The sequence below is a fragment of the Camelus bactrianus genome, chromosome 12, assembly GCF_048773025.1.
Source record: "Camelus bactrianus isolate YW-2024 breed Bactrian camel chromosome 12, ASM4877302v1, whole genome shotgun sequence".
Classification (NCBI taxonomy): Eukaryota; Metazoa; Chordata; class Mammalia; order Artiodactyla; family Camelidae; genus Camelus; species Camelus bactrianus.
In genome coordinates, this window is record NC_133550.1 from 49,528,163 (window position 1) to 49,545,088 (window position 16,926).

General features: G+C 35.3%; 1 protein-coding gene across 17 annotated transcripts in view; it reads left to right on the forward strand.

The window, feature by feature from the left end:
* The window catches only part of LIN7A (lin-7 homolog A, crumbs cell polarity complex component), a 208,475-nt gene that overhangs the window by 126,262 nt on the left and 65,287 nt on the right, over window positions 1-16,926 (forward strand). For all 17 annotated transcript variants that reach the window (XM_074375343.1, XM_074375336.1, XM_074375335.1 and 14 more), the window contains one exon: window positions 1,942-2,060. In XM_074375343.1, the coding sequence (XP_074231444.1) occupies window positions 1,942-2,060 (119 nt within the window). The remainder of the gene's footprint in view (window positions 1-1,941; window positions 2,061-16,926) is intronic.

A 16,926-nucleotide genomic window follows, 5' to 3' on the forward strand; every position in this document is an offset into this window, starting at 1 on the left:
GAGTTAGAAGAGGTCTGTTGTTAAGGGTCTTGTATGTACCCCTAAGTGGTCTGAACTTCACCCTGTAGGCAGGAGGAAGCCAGAGAGGGTTCTATGCAGTGAGATCCATCACTCTGGGAGCAACGTGGAGGATGGACTTAAAAAGAAAAGCCATTTAAAGAACAGTTAGGAGATGTTCCAGTAACCCAGGTGAGAAATAATAAAGGCTTCCCTGAAATAACGAAGCAAAGGGATTCCATTCAAAAGGCATTTTGAGATAGAATCAACAGCACTTGCTGACTAATTGCATGTGGAGGTGAATGTGAAAGATGATGTTACAGTCTAGCTTGAAAGACAGGATGGGTGGAGATGCTATTAATGGAAATAGGGAATATAGGGATTAGACGAGATAGTTTCAGGAAAAAATATAATGTGCACAGTTTTAAACATGTTGAGAGTTCCAAGTACCCATTGGCATCTAGATAGAGTCTTTTCTGCAGCTAGAAATCCATAAAATTATTAGCTCGGTATCTTACTGATTGTGACTGTGGCTGGTGTTGTCCAATTGGTTATGTTGACTTCTAGTTTATATACAAAAAAGACAGACTTTTGAAATTGGCAGTGTCGTATTGATTTCATGATTTGTGCTTCTTTGGACCACAATCAGCAATAAATTGGCAATACTTCATGGAAGAGTCTCCATTAAAGCCACTTTTTGGTTATTTTCTTTAGCTAGATACTTACACCTCTGCCAACCCCACTCAGATTCTGAGGTGGTAACAATTTTATTACAGGTAGCTATGCTGTTATATTTTTTTGCCATTTGATTGTGAGTTCAGAAAGGAAATGTGTTTTATTCTTTTTATTAAGCTTGATGCCAAATCTAACAGAAACAGAAGTTAGTGGATGAATAGATGAATGAATGAATTTATAATCTTGATAGCAGGGATATAGAATACTTTCTGGAACTAGTCAGTTAGGAATTGAAAATCTCTATCCTATACATAAATGCCTAGGTGACTTTTCAGTGAATTATTGACTACAGTAACGGAGGTAGAAGAGATCACCGTAAGTATTTTTTAAATGGCCTTCATTATATTTTTTCTTGGCAATACAAAACTACCCTGGGAATTTGAAAAGTATGACTATAAAAGATTATGTTTTTTGATATATTAACCTTTGATTCTGTCAAGTGAAAGGGAAGTGTTTCAGTTAGTTGTTATTGAAAACTCTTTTCTTTTTGGTACTGTCCTAGAAACTGGTAGGTGGGTACATGATCATATTTTTATTTTAAGAAGATAACTTTATGAACTGTATCAAGAGGCTGGAGGAGAAAAAGTGATTCCAGTTGGACAGAGGAGAGGTGGAGATTAGGGTCTAGAATAATACAATGAGAGTGAAATGGAGAGAACCAATTAATTAATTCACTCATTTATCAAATATTTATTCACTGTGGTACACCAGACTCTGAGGATGCAGTGGTGAGTAAACCCAAGTAAGTTCCCACCCTCAAGGAGTTTATAGAAGGTAGAGGAGATGCATGTTAATCAAATCATCATACTAATAAGTGTAAAAATGCAGATGTAACAAATGTGGAATGAGAAAAGGCAAACTGAAAAAAAAAAAAATCTCAGAGGTAAAATTGACAGGACTCATTTAGTTACTGGGATTTCAGAATCTACCAAAGACATGTTCCCTGCCCTACTTTCCTGAAAGAATATTCAAACTAATTTGTGTGACAGAAATAACATATGAGAAGAAGATGTATTAAGTGACAAATTGTGCAGAACAGGTTTAAATGACCTTTTACCAAAAGATGAGATCAATAAGCTATGAATTGTAAATTCTGATTTCTGCAATTACTACCACTTATTTTTCATTGTCACCGTTCAGTTGGAATGATGGTACTTTGGTGATGAAATACAGTTTACTCCATGTCTCTCCTTTTTTATTTTTATTCAGATGTTGCCAGAGCAATTGAATTACTGGAAAAACTACAGGAATCTGGAGAAGTACCAGTGCACAAGCTACAATCTCTCAAAAAAGTCCTTCAGAGTGAGTTTTGTACTGCTATTCGAGAGGTATGACACTAAGATTTTAATAATACTTTTAATAATAATAATATTCTGCCATATGTCTTATGACTAGAAAGCATGTCTTTTCCACACAAACAGTAGAAATAGTTAAGATTATAACTACATCTTAGCCTTCTGTTTTTAACTGCTTAGACAGATGATAAAATATAGTCTTCTAAATTCTGAAGTTAGAACCCATTAGGATTTATGCATTCATATATAAAACCAAATGTTAATCTTATGGTACCAATGAAGTGGCTGCCTCAGCAGATGCCTGTGACATGTCGAAACTATGTAGTAGTCACGTGAAACCATCTGGAAATTTAGGTAGAAATAGTCATAATTAATAGGAGCTGAGCTTTTCTTAAAAGAACACTCAACTGAATCTTTCACGGGTACATCTGAAACAGTAACTTCCTAGTGACTAAAGGTGTAGTAATCCAGACATTACTGTTTAGTGCAATAAATGGGAAATTGAACAGGTTGATATAACCTTCAACAGATCTTTATAATGCTTTCCTCATTTGTGTGGTTTCAAAAAGCCTGTGGTGAATCACGTGTGTGTAAAATGACTATTTGAATTTCATGTTGCCTTGGGTGGAATTGACCAATTAATGAATTTCACTGGTTACAAGATAGTTCACTTAAGATATATACATAATACATTGTTTTATTCAGTAAGCCCATCGCGCCCTGCCTATCAGATGCTAAATAACAATTTATTAATTACAACCTAAAGTCCATATATCCAGCATATTGTCCTTCTAGAAGTCCCCAGCAATGACTGCCAGAGAATTTGTTATAGCAGAGGGCACACACCTCTCAAGGGATGCTTGTATCAACCTCCCTTACTCTTTGAAACTCTACTTGTGGTTAAGGAATATTTTATGCCTCAACAGTTCTAGTGTGAATTGTCACTAAGTGAAAAGGACTCATGTGACTGCAGTAGAGACATACAAAACCTCTCTCACTGCATATTTAAACCAGAGCCTACCCAGTGCGGTTAATATTTGGATTTTGCTGAGATTTGACTTAGACTGCTTGTGCTAAGTCTTTATCAAGTGAAGTTCACTACTTAATTTTTGTTTGTAATGAACATAGCTTAAGGAAATAATCATAATTCTAGCTCTAAGGTTTAACGTCTGAGTTTGACTAAAGACTCAAAGGAAATTTCTCAAAGTGTATGAATTCTTGGCCATTGGCTGCGCAGCGGGAAAGGTACACGATGTGTAGAAACCCCGTGGGCTTCCTGTAGTCACTCGGTAGACCAAAGCTAAATCCCCTGTACACTCTTTTCTTCCTTCACAGGGTGCTCCTCCCCTGAGATTTGGTGGCTGGCTTTTCATCTTAGATACTCTATTACCTTTCTGCTTTCCACAGAACTAAAGAATAGGAACCATCAAATATATCTCTCAGCTCACTGGGAATTTGGCTTGTAATCAATGCAAAGTCTCTCCTTTCATGGAACTTACATTCTAGTGAAAAAATGATGATAAATAATATACAGCAAAATATCAGAAAATGACAAGACCACGGAGAGAAATGAAGTAGGATTAGGGGAGTATGGGTAAGGCTCTTTTAAATTAAGGTGGTCAGAAAATAATCTAACTGAAGTAGTGGAATAAGTCTCACAGATACTAAGAGGGTGTAGTATTCCAGGCAGAGGAAACCACAAGTGCAAAAACCCAGAGGCAAGAATGACCTTAATCCGTAGAAGGAACAACCCAATAGCCAGTTACACCTGCAGTGAAATAAGGAAGGTAGGTTGCTTAGAAGCAGTGGGAGAGAGGATCACATAAGGCCTCTCAGGCTGTGGTGCAAACATTAGATTCTATCCTAAGCATGATAGGAAGCCCTTGGAAAGTTTTCACCTGCCCTGATTAGCTTTGCAAAAAGGTTTCTCTGACTGCTGTGAGAATACAAGTGTCTGTCCAATAGTGGAAGCAGGAGAGACCAGTAACAACATAAGGAGTTGGCCAAGTAAGAGATCAGGTGGTGGCAGCTCGGATGAAGGTGGCAACGGTGTGAGTAGTGGGAAGTTGTCAGATTCAATATATGTGTTTTTGAGAATAAAGACAGTAGGAATTGTTGATGTATCAGATACATGGGTGAGAGAGAGGAGTCTCCATTGATTCTTAGGTGTGGGCTTGAACAGTCAGATGAATGGTGATGTAATGATTTGGGAATCTTTGCGGATGGACCAGTTTGGAGAAGACTATCCAAGACCTCTGTCTGGACGTAGTAAACTGATGATGCTTTTCAGACATCCAAGGAGAGCTGTCCAGCAGGCATCTTAAGTCTGAAGTTCAGAGGAGAAGCTGGTGCTGGAGATGTAAATACTTTACAGCTCAGATAAACACACAAGCCTTTTTCTTTAAAGAGTTTGCTAAGGAAAAAAGAGAATGAGAATTTTTAAAAAAAAAAAAAAAAAGCAAAGAAATATGGAGAGCTTATATAGGTATTATAAATATATTTTACAAACTCTGTCACTATGTGTGTCATTAACGGTCCATGGAAATCTATAACTATAAGCAATCCAAAAATTTCAGAGAAAGAAAAGATGACATATCTACCTTACATTTTATAAGGTAGATAAGATTAATAAGATTACCTTTATGTTCAGAGTAATGGTCTTAGTAATAATTTTGTTCTTAAAGGCAATACATGTTACATAGAAATTGATTTGGTCCCTTCATCTTGGCTCACATTTCATACCCATTGCATGGTGTTGTTTATTTTTGTTAGGTTTGGAATTTTTATTATTCTTACAGTGTTGTTTTACATACACTGTGGGAAGTAGTGATAAAAGTAAGCCAGTGTGTCTACAACAAATCTGAATCATAGAATAATATTTTGAATCCATCTAGTGAAAAGGTCTTCAATAAAAATGTAAAGGATAAATACATGTGGCCAGACAGGTGAACCCATAAGCCAGTAAAGAAAAACACAACTTAGAAGTATGAAGCTGTTTGATGATAAATACCTGAAAATTGTTTTATTTCACTCCTAGTCTCTTGGGTACTGATTGTTAGGCTGGTCTGAAACCTTTGAAGTTTTTTGTCTCTTATTCAGATAACGTGCAGAATCTCTGGTGTTAAGTTATTTGGGTTTTCAGAAATATTTGCCAGGTAATACTTTCCAGTGTGAAAGTTGTCAGTGTTGTCATGACAGGTGGAGAAATGAACAAGAACTACGGAGGTGTCGTTCTTAGTTGCACTCCCCAGAGCAAGAGCCAGGTACAGGTCACACCCTTGCCAACAAGACTACAAAGGCCAAATTATGCTTAAAAAGAAAGCAGTGCAAGCCAAGCTATTGCTAATTATTATTATTATTATTTGCAATACATAAGAGTGACTGCAGTTGCTGTTTCGTGTTGAGCACACCCATATTTTGCTTCACATTTGGATGAAACCACTGAATCACCTCCTGGCATACGTGCAGCAATTATAGGAAGAGAATAGTAAAATTTTACTTTGTTTTTTAATGAAGAGAGATTAGAAGAGATTAGGTGTTTTCTCTACTTAATTATTTCTCTGTAATCTGTAATAAAGACTGAAAATTTTTGTGTTCAGTACTAAAGCAAGACCGTCTATGTATACCACTAAGAAAGGCATCGATATGTTATCAAGTTGCCCTTGAATGACAATCCACACCCAGTTTTATCTGCAGAATACAGATAGTAGTTGGCAATACTTATCTTGATTGTGTGTGGTTTTTTTAGTGGTGGTGGTTTTGTTTTGTTTTTTTTTGCCCAATGGTCTTAAAGAATGTGGTTAATAATTAAATTGCACCTATGTGGTGCAAGTAATTTTGGAGTGCATGGCAGAGACATGATACTGCTTTTCCAAAGTGAGAGACACTGGCTGATAGAAGAAAGCTCACACAAATTTTTGAATGAGAGATAAAATTGAAACATTTAGGGTACTGATATTTCTGCTAAAAGCCAATTCTGCAATTTTAAGTGGCTTCCTCAAGTTTTAGTTCATCACTGTATGAATTAGCTTGAATGACCCAAACTTACAAATCAAAATATAAGGAAAAATAAAGATTGAAATATAAGGATTATAAAATGTTGATTTTTGGATAAGAGAATTTCCTAAGAGAATTAAATTGCTCAATTGCCAAGAGATGGGCTTTTCCCCAACACTTTATATTCTCAGTGCCTTGGAGAAAGAAGTCAATAGTATATGAATGGTCATATTTTAAGAGGACATCCAATTTCTGCACCAGAATACAAGGAAATTCTTTCTAAAACTAAAATAATAAAAAATAGAATTAGCCATCTGTTCACTATCATTATCTCCATAGAAACTATCATTCTGTGATGGTGGATTGTTGAAAAGTTTTCCATTTCTCCTTTCCTTCTTAGCACATGTTACAGTTGGATTTCTCCATCCTCCTTAAGGCTACGTGTGATTATGACAACCGCTTTGGTTAAGGAATTGCGTGTGGAAGTGATGTGTACCACTTGCTTGGGGAAGCCTTTGAGTCAGTGCATTATTTGCTGTGTTCCCTTTCCTTTGCCTTGTGACTGGTGATGTCTTCTATGATAAATGATCAATCAGCCTGGATTGCAGAGTGCGAAAATGAGAATTATAAGCTTTAGCCAACTTTTAATAAACATGTAGTTTCAGCAAGAAATAAGTCTTTGTTACTATAAGCCCCCAAGATGTTGGGGTTATCATACCACAGCAAAACCTAAGCTGTCCTGACCGATAATAAAACAGTCATCAAGCCAAATTTACCTTAGAAAAAGGTTAAAAGCAGTAACAAGCTTTTTACTGCTGTAAAACCAAATTAATTTTTAAGAACAATGTTGTATTTTCAGTAGGCTGTGGCATATCTTCTTAAAACTATGTGAAATTGTTTTTTGATATAAGTTCTAATGCCCATTAGGTGGTTCATAAATTTTTAAATTTTGAGACACTTTGGTCATAGATTTTGTTTGCTTCTAGATTATCTCCCATTTGCCCCTACTCTCATTTTTTTTTTTTCCTTTCTGAGGATGGAGGTCATTAACCCTCCAATCCTACCTCCCACCCCATCTCAGCCTCACATCATTTCTTTATAAAGGTATAATCAAGATAGAAGAAATAATTGGAATATATCAGTCTGCTATTCAAGTGCTCTCAGTCTCCGATGAGATTTTTTTCCTGGAGGAATCTGTAGATTGGGAATTATCACCACAATGTCTCCCACCAGTAAAATGTGGGAAATGTCACTGTGAGACATTCTGTCATTTGAGAGGGAGCAGCAAAGTCACTAGATCAGCATTGGAGTCAAGTGCACCAGTGTCCAAATCCCAACTTAGCTACTTATTTTTCACCTCTCTTAAATTTTATTTGTCAGTTTTTAATAGTGGGTGTAATACTACATCAGTCTTGAGGTGACTCAGATCGTTAGAGATCATATATGTAAAGCCACCTAGTACAGAGTCTAGCAGCTAATAATTATACAATCGAGGGCTATTATTATGAAAGCATAGGGTCCCAGTTATCACTAGGTATAATGTATTGGTAAGTCAGGTAATGGATAACAGATGGGAAGAGAAATGGTAGTTTCCATAGACTAGATGTAAGAAAGCCCATAAGACTAACAGACATATTCATTGCCTCGCCATCATTCATTAAAACAAAATAAATCGAGCTATTGCACCCTAATTCCACAATTGTATGGGTCATAGCATTATGACACAAGTGCTTGTTCTTGATGCTGTTCTGTACATCGTAATTTCTTTTGTGGACAGAAACACAGATGGCAAATGTAATTAGTTTTATGAAAAAGCTAATGATTGGTTGTTTGATAGAATATAGATCTCTAATTACCTTAAGAAAACATATACTTGGATCAGTAGTGACAAGATGAAATGAAACAAGGATACATGGAAGGAGAAAGAAGAATTGGAGGAAGGGAAAGAGAATAAAGGAAGGTAGAAAGGGAGAGAGGGAAGGAAGGAAGAAAACGCAAGAAAGGAAGAGAAAAAAAAAGAAGGAAGGGTGGTTGAAGCTGAATCATGGTATAATGCATTATAATGGAAAGAAAAAACAGTAGATGGAGAGCGAAAGAACATTGACAATGGATTCAAATCCTTGCTTGGCCACTTAAGTGTTCTTGTGAAAGTTACTTAACCTCTATGATCTTGGTTTGGTAGATCCTTTTTCTTTTAACATTAAATAACAAATCTACAGGACTGTTGGGAAGATTAGATCAAATGAGATAAAAAGTGTAAAATAACCTTAACTAATATAGTCCCTAGCTAAGAGAGTAAGTAGTTGGGAAATGGTACCTATTCTGCTGAAAAATTTAGTGGTTTAGTGATGACACAAAAATTTTAATATGTTCTAATAGAAATATTAGTTACAAATGTGGAGAGTAATAGTTCTGTAGCTATAAACGTCCAAACAAATGTAGAATTTTTTTCTTAATAGGAAGCTCCACATTTTAAGAATGATGTTTACAATTGGGTGGTTTTAGGATAAACCAGTATAAGTAAGGAGTCTGTCATATGATAAGAAGTTAATAGCAACAGAGGTTAGTTGGTCATACTTCAGATCACTTTAGAACAAAGAGTTCTTAACTTGAGGTCATATATAGGCCTTATGTTGTAGGTGAAGTAAGAGCAAATACATAATTTGTAATTTTTGTTTCCTTCCTTTTATGTGCAAATACTTTTATGGCAAAATGTGTTTTTAATGTTTTACTTTGAACGTGGAGGGAGTGGCATGGATTCATTGTGTAAAATTATCATCCTTGTTATATAATGGCATCTAGAATAGAGCTATATTCATTAAAATTAACAAAATGTATCTGACATGATGTTTATGCATATCTCTTTCTATTCATATTGAACTTAGCTTAAGTTGGCAGATGACAAAGAAAAGAAATCTTGGTGGCTCTTAGATTTCCTTTGATTTTATTTGCATTGCTAAATGTGCTGGGACACAAAAGCCAGACTGTTTCTTGGGTGGTAAGTTTCCTGCCAACAAGAGCACGAAGTCAAGAAAAGCTTATTTCTGAGCATCCTGAAAATACTTCACACAATACAGAATTTTTATTTTCTGCAGAAAAAGCTCAATTTTAAGAAGTGATAATTTGCTCAACATATTTGCCCCCAATGTGTCTTGAAACGTTTCCAAGCAAAAAGAACCATAAGTAATTGAAGAAAGCTTGACCAGACCGTGCAGTCAGGAAATGTTTGAACTGGTGGGTTGTTCAGAACAACAACAAAATTAAAAGAGTGCCTCTGTTCACTTGATATAACCTACTTCTGAACTTTGGCATTTTGCATATATTTTGAAGCTAGTTATGGTGAAAATAATAGCTGTGCCCTTCCCACTTGGCATGCAATTGGGTGAAAGCCATGGCTGTTTCAGTCAAGCTCTGATTTTTATCGTGTGAATTCTGATGTCCTATGGGTGTGTGTGTGTGTGTGTGTGTGTGTGTGTGTGTGTGTGTGTGAGAGAGAGAGAGAGAGAGAGAGAGAGATAGAGAGAGAGAGAGAGAGAGAGAGAGAGAGAGAGAGAGACACCTCATGGATATTTTAAAGGTCAGGTTGTTCCACCAGTGAAATGTTTCTTTGTCAAGCAAAACTTCTAATGGAAGACAAATCTTAATACTGTGTGTACACGTGGATTATATATGGAATTTCTGGGTCCAACATCGAGCTTGATTACTCTGGTGAAGAAGACAGACGTTCTACTTTTGATGGAGATTTATTACTTTCAACATTAGGGTGCATTAGTGTCACACACTCTGACAATTATCCTAAAAGATGCCTTGCCTGCTCTGTGCAGAGTGGTCTAGTAATTTCACAGCTATAGCCTGGAACCCATGTTTTCAAGTTTTTATTTAAAAATGGAACAAAACGTGTTTTTTATTGTCAAAGTTTCTTGGCTTTTCAGAGGATAAGTGTTAATGCGCTTGGTTGAACTTAGGTCAGACACTTCATTCTGTTTCCTTTTTAAAGTAAAGGATTGCTGTGTCTTAGAAAAATTTGACAAGAGAAGTTCATTCACAGACTTGTAGAGAATGCTAGGCCCTAAGAAGAAGGCTAGTCCTTTGATTCCAGATTTGCTGGTCTGGTATGGTTGCTATTGGAAACACTGCCATTTTGGAGGGAGAAATTAGAGGCAGAATTGCGACATTTCCTGTGTAGAAAGGAAGATAATCTGTGAGGGAAAGGGAGTTGAACAGAGAAAGACTTGTCAGTTTATCCGTGGGGAAGATCTGCAACAACTGAAAAGCCAGCAAAACTCTTAAAGGTTACTTGTGCTTAGATGATTTCAATGAAAAAAAAAAAGGATTCAAATGTCATTCCTCACTGACAGAGGCTGCATTGTTGACACCAACCTTTCCAAAAATAACCTCATTTGACTTGAGGACAAAGGATCTGAGTAGAACCTGAATTCAGCTGAAAGTGTGTTAGAGAAAGCTCAGGAGTCCACATACCTTTACTCTGCTCTGATAAAGAAGTTGACTGCTGTCGAAAGTGATATGAGCTGCACCTTTGAGCACTTGCTGCTATTAAAACAGACTCAAATTGATTGAATACTAAAAATGATATAAATATTTCCATGTAAAAGATCACTCCAAAGTTTAACTTCTTCCAAACCAAATAACACACCCTTCTTATTGAAATATATTTTAAGCAGATGCAAAGTTTTCTTTTTTATGTAATTGGTTTAATTTGGGATTATTATATTTCCAGGAAGCAACCATTAATTTTTACCAAAAAAAGTCACATAATCCTTTGTAATTTATGAAATAACTCAATGTCAAGGGCAAAAAATGGCATGAACATTTACACACAAGTTTATTTTTCTTGGGATAACACCATAACTTCATTAGATTCACAGAAGGGTCCATGATATCTCTTCCCACCCTCATCCCTCAAAGAATGAAGAAAAATCCCTAATCAAGGATGATGGTGTCAGTTGAGAAGTGCGAAATAACTAGCTGGTGTCTAACTATAAGGTCTTTCCAATTCTATGAATCTATAGTTATGTAGCAAGTAATTAACGTTTTTCTTCATGTAGATTACATGGACTTATGTAAGGCTCAGCATATATGCATGGTAGGAATATGTGACTGTAGGAGGCTCTGTATGAAGGGGGTGGGGAAGGCAGATACTGTGAAGATTTTTAAACTGATAACAATAATAACAAAAATAAATGTACAAAAACAGAATGACTGAATCACTCACTGGATACAGAATTTGTAAACTATAGTTACAGTTCTATTCCTGCATCTTTTTTAGGGAGAAGGTGCATTTTTAACAATGTGAGGAGTGTTTATAACATCAACATGTCACTTTCTGGTAGCAAGAACAGGGTCTTTGTGGCAAGAACCATCTTAGATTATAAATGCACTATTGGGTCATTGATCTTAAAGATATCTAAACAGACCCTTACCAGTAGTCCATAAGGACTCTGGAAGCTGTTAGCATCACTGTTGGATAAATACTCAGCTCCAGCTTTTCTATTTGCTACTACAAATGATAAAATAAACAGTACATATTTCCAGAAGCTTGTAATTACATGTACTTTCACAGCAGTTCAGAATAATAGAGCCCCCAGAGAAGTTGTGTTTTATATCAGTCAGATAAAGTGAACATTCTGTCTTCTGTTGAGATCATAGGACTGGAAATCAGAACTTCTATTTTTGGCACCATGGATGACAACATTTTTTCTCCCCGTGAACAAGTCATTTAACCTTTTCTTGCTTCAGTATTGCCAACATATGAGGAGACAGGTCCATTTTTACAAGCCATCTAAAATAAATGTTAGGTTGCAAATCAGCATTTTTTAAAACCAGCCTGTTGTTATCCCTGAGTGTAATTTGCAAATACAAAAGGAAATAGAATTAGTACCACTTATACTTCAAGTATATGCAAGGCAATTATCAGCTTCCTCCCTCCCTTCCTTTTTTTCCCTTCTTCCTTTCTTCTTATCTTCCTTTTTTTCTGTCATATAAGATTTAGGGTTGGAAACTGACTACTACATCTTGTATTAATAATTTCCTTGACTTTTATGTAATCTTATGAGTACTTGTGTTTATTCCTTAAACATATTTATCTTAATTTTATGTGTTTAAAATGTTATAAAAAGATACCATGCTGATAAAATCTTCAGGGATATTCTTTTTCACTTAATATCATACTGCTAAGATAACATTTTTTTTGTGTTATATTTCACTTGTTTTGACTGCTGTGTGATATTCCATTGTGTAACGGGTACTGCGGTTTATTAACTCACTCTCCCATTGGTGAGCATTGAGTTGTTTCCAGCTTTTCACTGTGATCATTGGTGCTGCTACTAACATACATGCACTTTTTAGTAAGATAACTAAGACTTCTCTTGGATATATACATAGATGTGGAATTTCTGTATCATAAGTTTTAAAAGTACTCAACTTTAAGAGATAACGCCAGTTTTTAAACTTGGCTGATCTAATTTACACCCCAAAAAGCAGTATGGAAGTTGTGTACCCACATTACCTCCAACACTTGACATATGAGACATTTAAGCTTTTAACAATTGAATGTACTTAAATGGTATCTTATTGCAGTAATTATTTGCATTTAATTGATCACTAAATTATTGAATATGCTTTCTTTTGATTTTTGGCCCTAAATATTTATTTTTCTGTGAAACATCTGTTCATGTATTTTCCTACTAGTTTGTGCTTTTATATATGTGTGTGTATATATATTTTTTTAATCTATTCTTATTACCATTTTTTTTTACTGGCTGTGTATATAGTGAATATATTCTATTTTATAACTTGTCTTTAAGATGTCTTACAATTGTTAATTTTTAAATATTCACAGTAATCATTTTTAAAATAGTCAATGCTTTTTTGGTGTCTCACCTCAGAAATAGTTCCCTACCCCAAAGTCTAGAAAATACTCACTTATATTTTCTACTAAAAGTAAAAATTTTTTTTTTATAATATGTCCCTAATTTATCTGGAGTTGATTTTTGTATATAGTGTGAGCTGGGAGTCCAATTTTGTTTATTATCTGTAAGGGTACCTATTTATTTCCAGCTCTATTTATTAAGTAATCCATAATTTCCTCCTTGATTTGTCACATTAATATACACCAAAGACTATACACATGGATCTGTTTCTGGGTTTTCTGAATAATTGGTCAGTTTATCTCTCCGTTTATTAATTCCCTACTTATCTCATTTGGGAGAGTCCAAGGCAATGAATATTGGGGGAGGGAGGGAGCGAGGCATAGTTTTAATTTTACCTAGTTGTGATCCTCGCTTTTGTTTCATTAGGAGGTTCTTGAGTGCTTACTGTGTGTGTAGAAGTAAATTAATGAGAGCAAGCCAGTCATGGATCAGTGGACAGTGATGGTATGTGCCATGAATTAAAGGTTATGATAACTCCAGTTCTGTTCTTTGCACCTGAGGTCCAAGGAGGGAAGGGAAAAAAGAAAAGAACATAGCCTAATGTTCTTAAACAGAGAATAGTTTCACATTCATGATTTGTGGGTCTCTTTCTGTTTCTTTCATCAAGGTTAATTAAGGTTTTAAGTAAAGTGATCTGTCTTACTGGACTGAAGAGAGAACGTCCATTTCAATCAGAGTAAAATTAGCACCTAGCACAGTGTCTGCCAAATAATGAGCATTTAATAAGTATTTGTTGGATGCATGAAGCAATTCATTAAGGTGTCTCATTTTCATTAATAGGCAAACATATATTTGATTTTCGTAAGTCTTGAATTTCAAATGGGACTGAATTCATACAAACACAGACAGAACATGATAACCCCTCTAGTTCAGAGTAAGATCTTACTTACATTAAAATGCCCTTCAGCTTTGAAAGGTGACCCGTAATTAGAACCAAAATTTTATTTACATTTAAAACTTGTTTCCAATCTTGAAAACTGACCTGTAATTAGAATCAGATTCTCAGGGTTCTTTATGTATTTGTATAAATATATGCAAATGTTGGTGGGAAGGTACAAATATGTAACATGTGGGTTATCATGTAGTAACTGTATATATATTGTGTTTGACATGAATTAAGTAGTACATATAGGGTGTAAGATGAACCTTGGGAAGCACCTAGGCCTGTGTTCTTACCTTTGGGGAGTTATAAATTTCTTTATAATTCTGGTGATTATGAATCTGGTAAAATTATGCACCATTTTCCCAAGAATACATACATGTGCAAAAAAAATTTTTTTTAGCTCAGGGGCTGGTAAGTCCTCTGAAACTGATCCATTTAGCATCTTGATTTATCATAACCTCTTAATTTTATAGATGAGAAAATAAGCTCTGGAAAGTTTACATGGTCTTTCAAGCTAGTTAGTGTCTGAATTAGTACAGAATCAAAGTCTCCTGAATCCTAGTCTAGTTCTGGTTCCACTTGTTATGGAGAGTGGCAAAAATAGAACATTCTGAAATGTGGAAACAATGAAACATTGTTTCACTACTTATAGGTAATGAGCTAAAATAATTGGAAAATTGCATCATGATTCCATTTCCAGAATTCCTGTTCATATCAGTGTTCCAAGTATACCAACAGCATTATTTAAAATTTTTACTTTGAGTTCTTTCTTTGCCTCATTTAACACAAGACAATGTGTTGCATTTTAGTAATATACTGCATCATATAATTGTTATCCGAATTTCCAGAAGGCAATGTAAAACAATTAGTTACTAAGCATTGTATAATTGGCATTATATCACCAAAACAAATATGACATTTCCAGAAAATTTTAGTCCCTTATGAAAAGTTTAGGTTTTTTTTAGAAGTATAGTTGATTTACAACATTATATTAGTTTCAGAGGCAAAACATAGTAATTTGATATTTCTATATGTTATACACCATACAAAATTATTATAAAATACTGGCTGTATTCCCTGTGCTGTACATTACATCCTTGTGACTATTTATTTTATGCCTAGTAGTTTATACCTCTTAGTCCCCTTCACCTAGATTGCCCCTCTCCTCACCCCTCTACCCTCTGGTAACTGCTAGCTTGTTTTCTGGATCTTAGAGTCTGTTCCTGTTTTAATTTAGTATTTTTAAGGCCAAGCTTTAGCAAGTATGTTTCAGGATTTATCGCAAATATCTATTCAAAGGTGCCCGTCATCCTTTTCTTAGTAAGTTAGCTCTGGAGCCAAGGAAACCATTTCAACCAGTAGCCACAACTTTAGGGAAAAGGCCTGCTCTCCTAGACAAAGAGAAAAGAAATGTGTCCCAAAACTGCCTTGTACTTCTCAAGTCCACCTGTTGGCTATACAATAAAAGACCCCAATACTTATTAAGCCTAATACTTGGAAACTTTTGAACTGCAGTGTCTCCATGCTGCTGTTTCCCATAGGTCAGCAGTAGTGCATCCCAGACTTGTCCTACTGACTAAATTTTTAGAATTCCTTTTCTGTCTATTCCCCAATTGCTAGCATCTGGAGGTGCAGTCATAGCATCCAGTCCCACCAGTTAATAGGCATGAGACAGCAGTCGTTTTTAAAGGCATCTTTCCAAGTTTCTCAGGTGCTATGCAAATACATAAGCAAATATAAAAAATAAACAAAGAACGAATGAAACAACAATAAAAACAGCATAATAAACCATTTACCTTAGAGTCACCGAGTGAGGGATTAGGGCCCAGCAGGGACATATATTCTTCCTCTCCATCTTGCTTCTGGGAAGATGGGTCAAGTTGCCAAGGACACCAGTGACAGGGAAATCATGGAAGTCTGGATAGGCCACAGAAGCATCACCTTGATGACAATGGATAGATGTGTATCTTCAGTGTTAAATGCAGTAATATTTCTCTTTTTCTAAGGTCAAGAAAGGAAAGGAAAATTGGTCTCTCTGGAACACCCAATAGAAAGATTATTTCTCTTTCACTGATTCCTTTGATACGATTTTCTTTACATACCTTCCTACACAATTTTCAGGTCCTACCCACTTGGAAATATCAATAGGCATGCAGCCAGACAAGGATGACCGTGCTAAAACATATCTTTCTAAAGAAAACTCAAGGCTAACTATTCTGAGAACTATAAACCCATATGGAGTCAGCGTTGGAATGTTTACTGACTGTGTAGAGAAATTAAAGGATACTACCCATTGGAGTTTCTGACTGAAAGAATATTCTGTTAAATTTACTCGATGACCACCTGCTTAACTGAGAGAGATTTTTGACTTATTATTTTATAAAGTGAATTGTAACTGTATTCTATTAAAATTTCTTTGAAATCATTCAATTTCCTCACAGATGGGCAAGCAATTACTTCTGTGTCCAGAATAGCGCTTAACCAACTACCGATGCACCTTGGGAGAACTGGGATTGCTAGACATTAGCTAAGTAAATTAGACTTTCCTAAACAAGCTGTAAAATAGATCCTTCCTCGAGATGTGACAAAGATTTGTGTCATTTATATTTCAATAAATAATATGGCCAAATAATCAGTTGGAAGAAAATTGAAGTCTTAGAAAATTATGAAGGCACCATAATAGTTCAACAGAACTTTTCAATAATAAATATTTTAAATGTTTGAAGATAGTCCCATGAGAGGACAATAATTTATTAATTACCACAGTTGAAGAGTTTGTAATTACGAGTGTGATTCAAATCCGTTGTTGATATTTCATGCAAAATACCTTGTCAAGCTTAGGCAATTACTTAAACAATACTTAAGAAGTTCATTTAGAATATTCATTTGCCTTAATTAATTGTGCCACATGATTACATCTAGGGGAGGGAGAAATTTTTAAGCTCTCCATGACTTAAGGACTGAAAGTAACAGAATCACTGAATCATAGTTGATGTTCAGATTTTCATCTTAGAAAGGATAAACTTGGATAATAAGGAATTCATTTAAAACATGATTTAGTCATCATGGT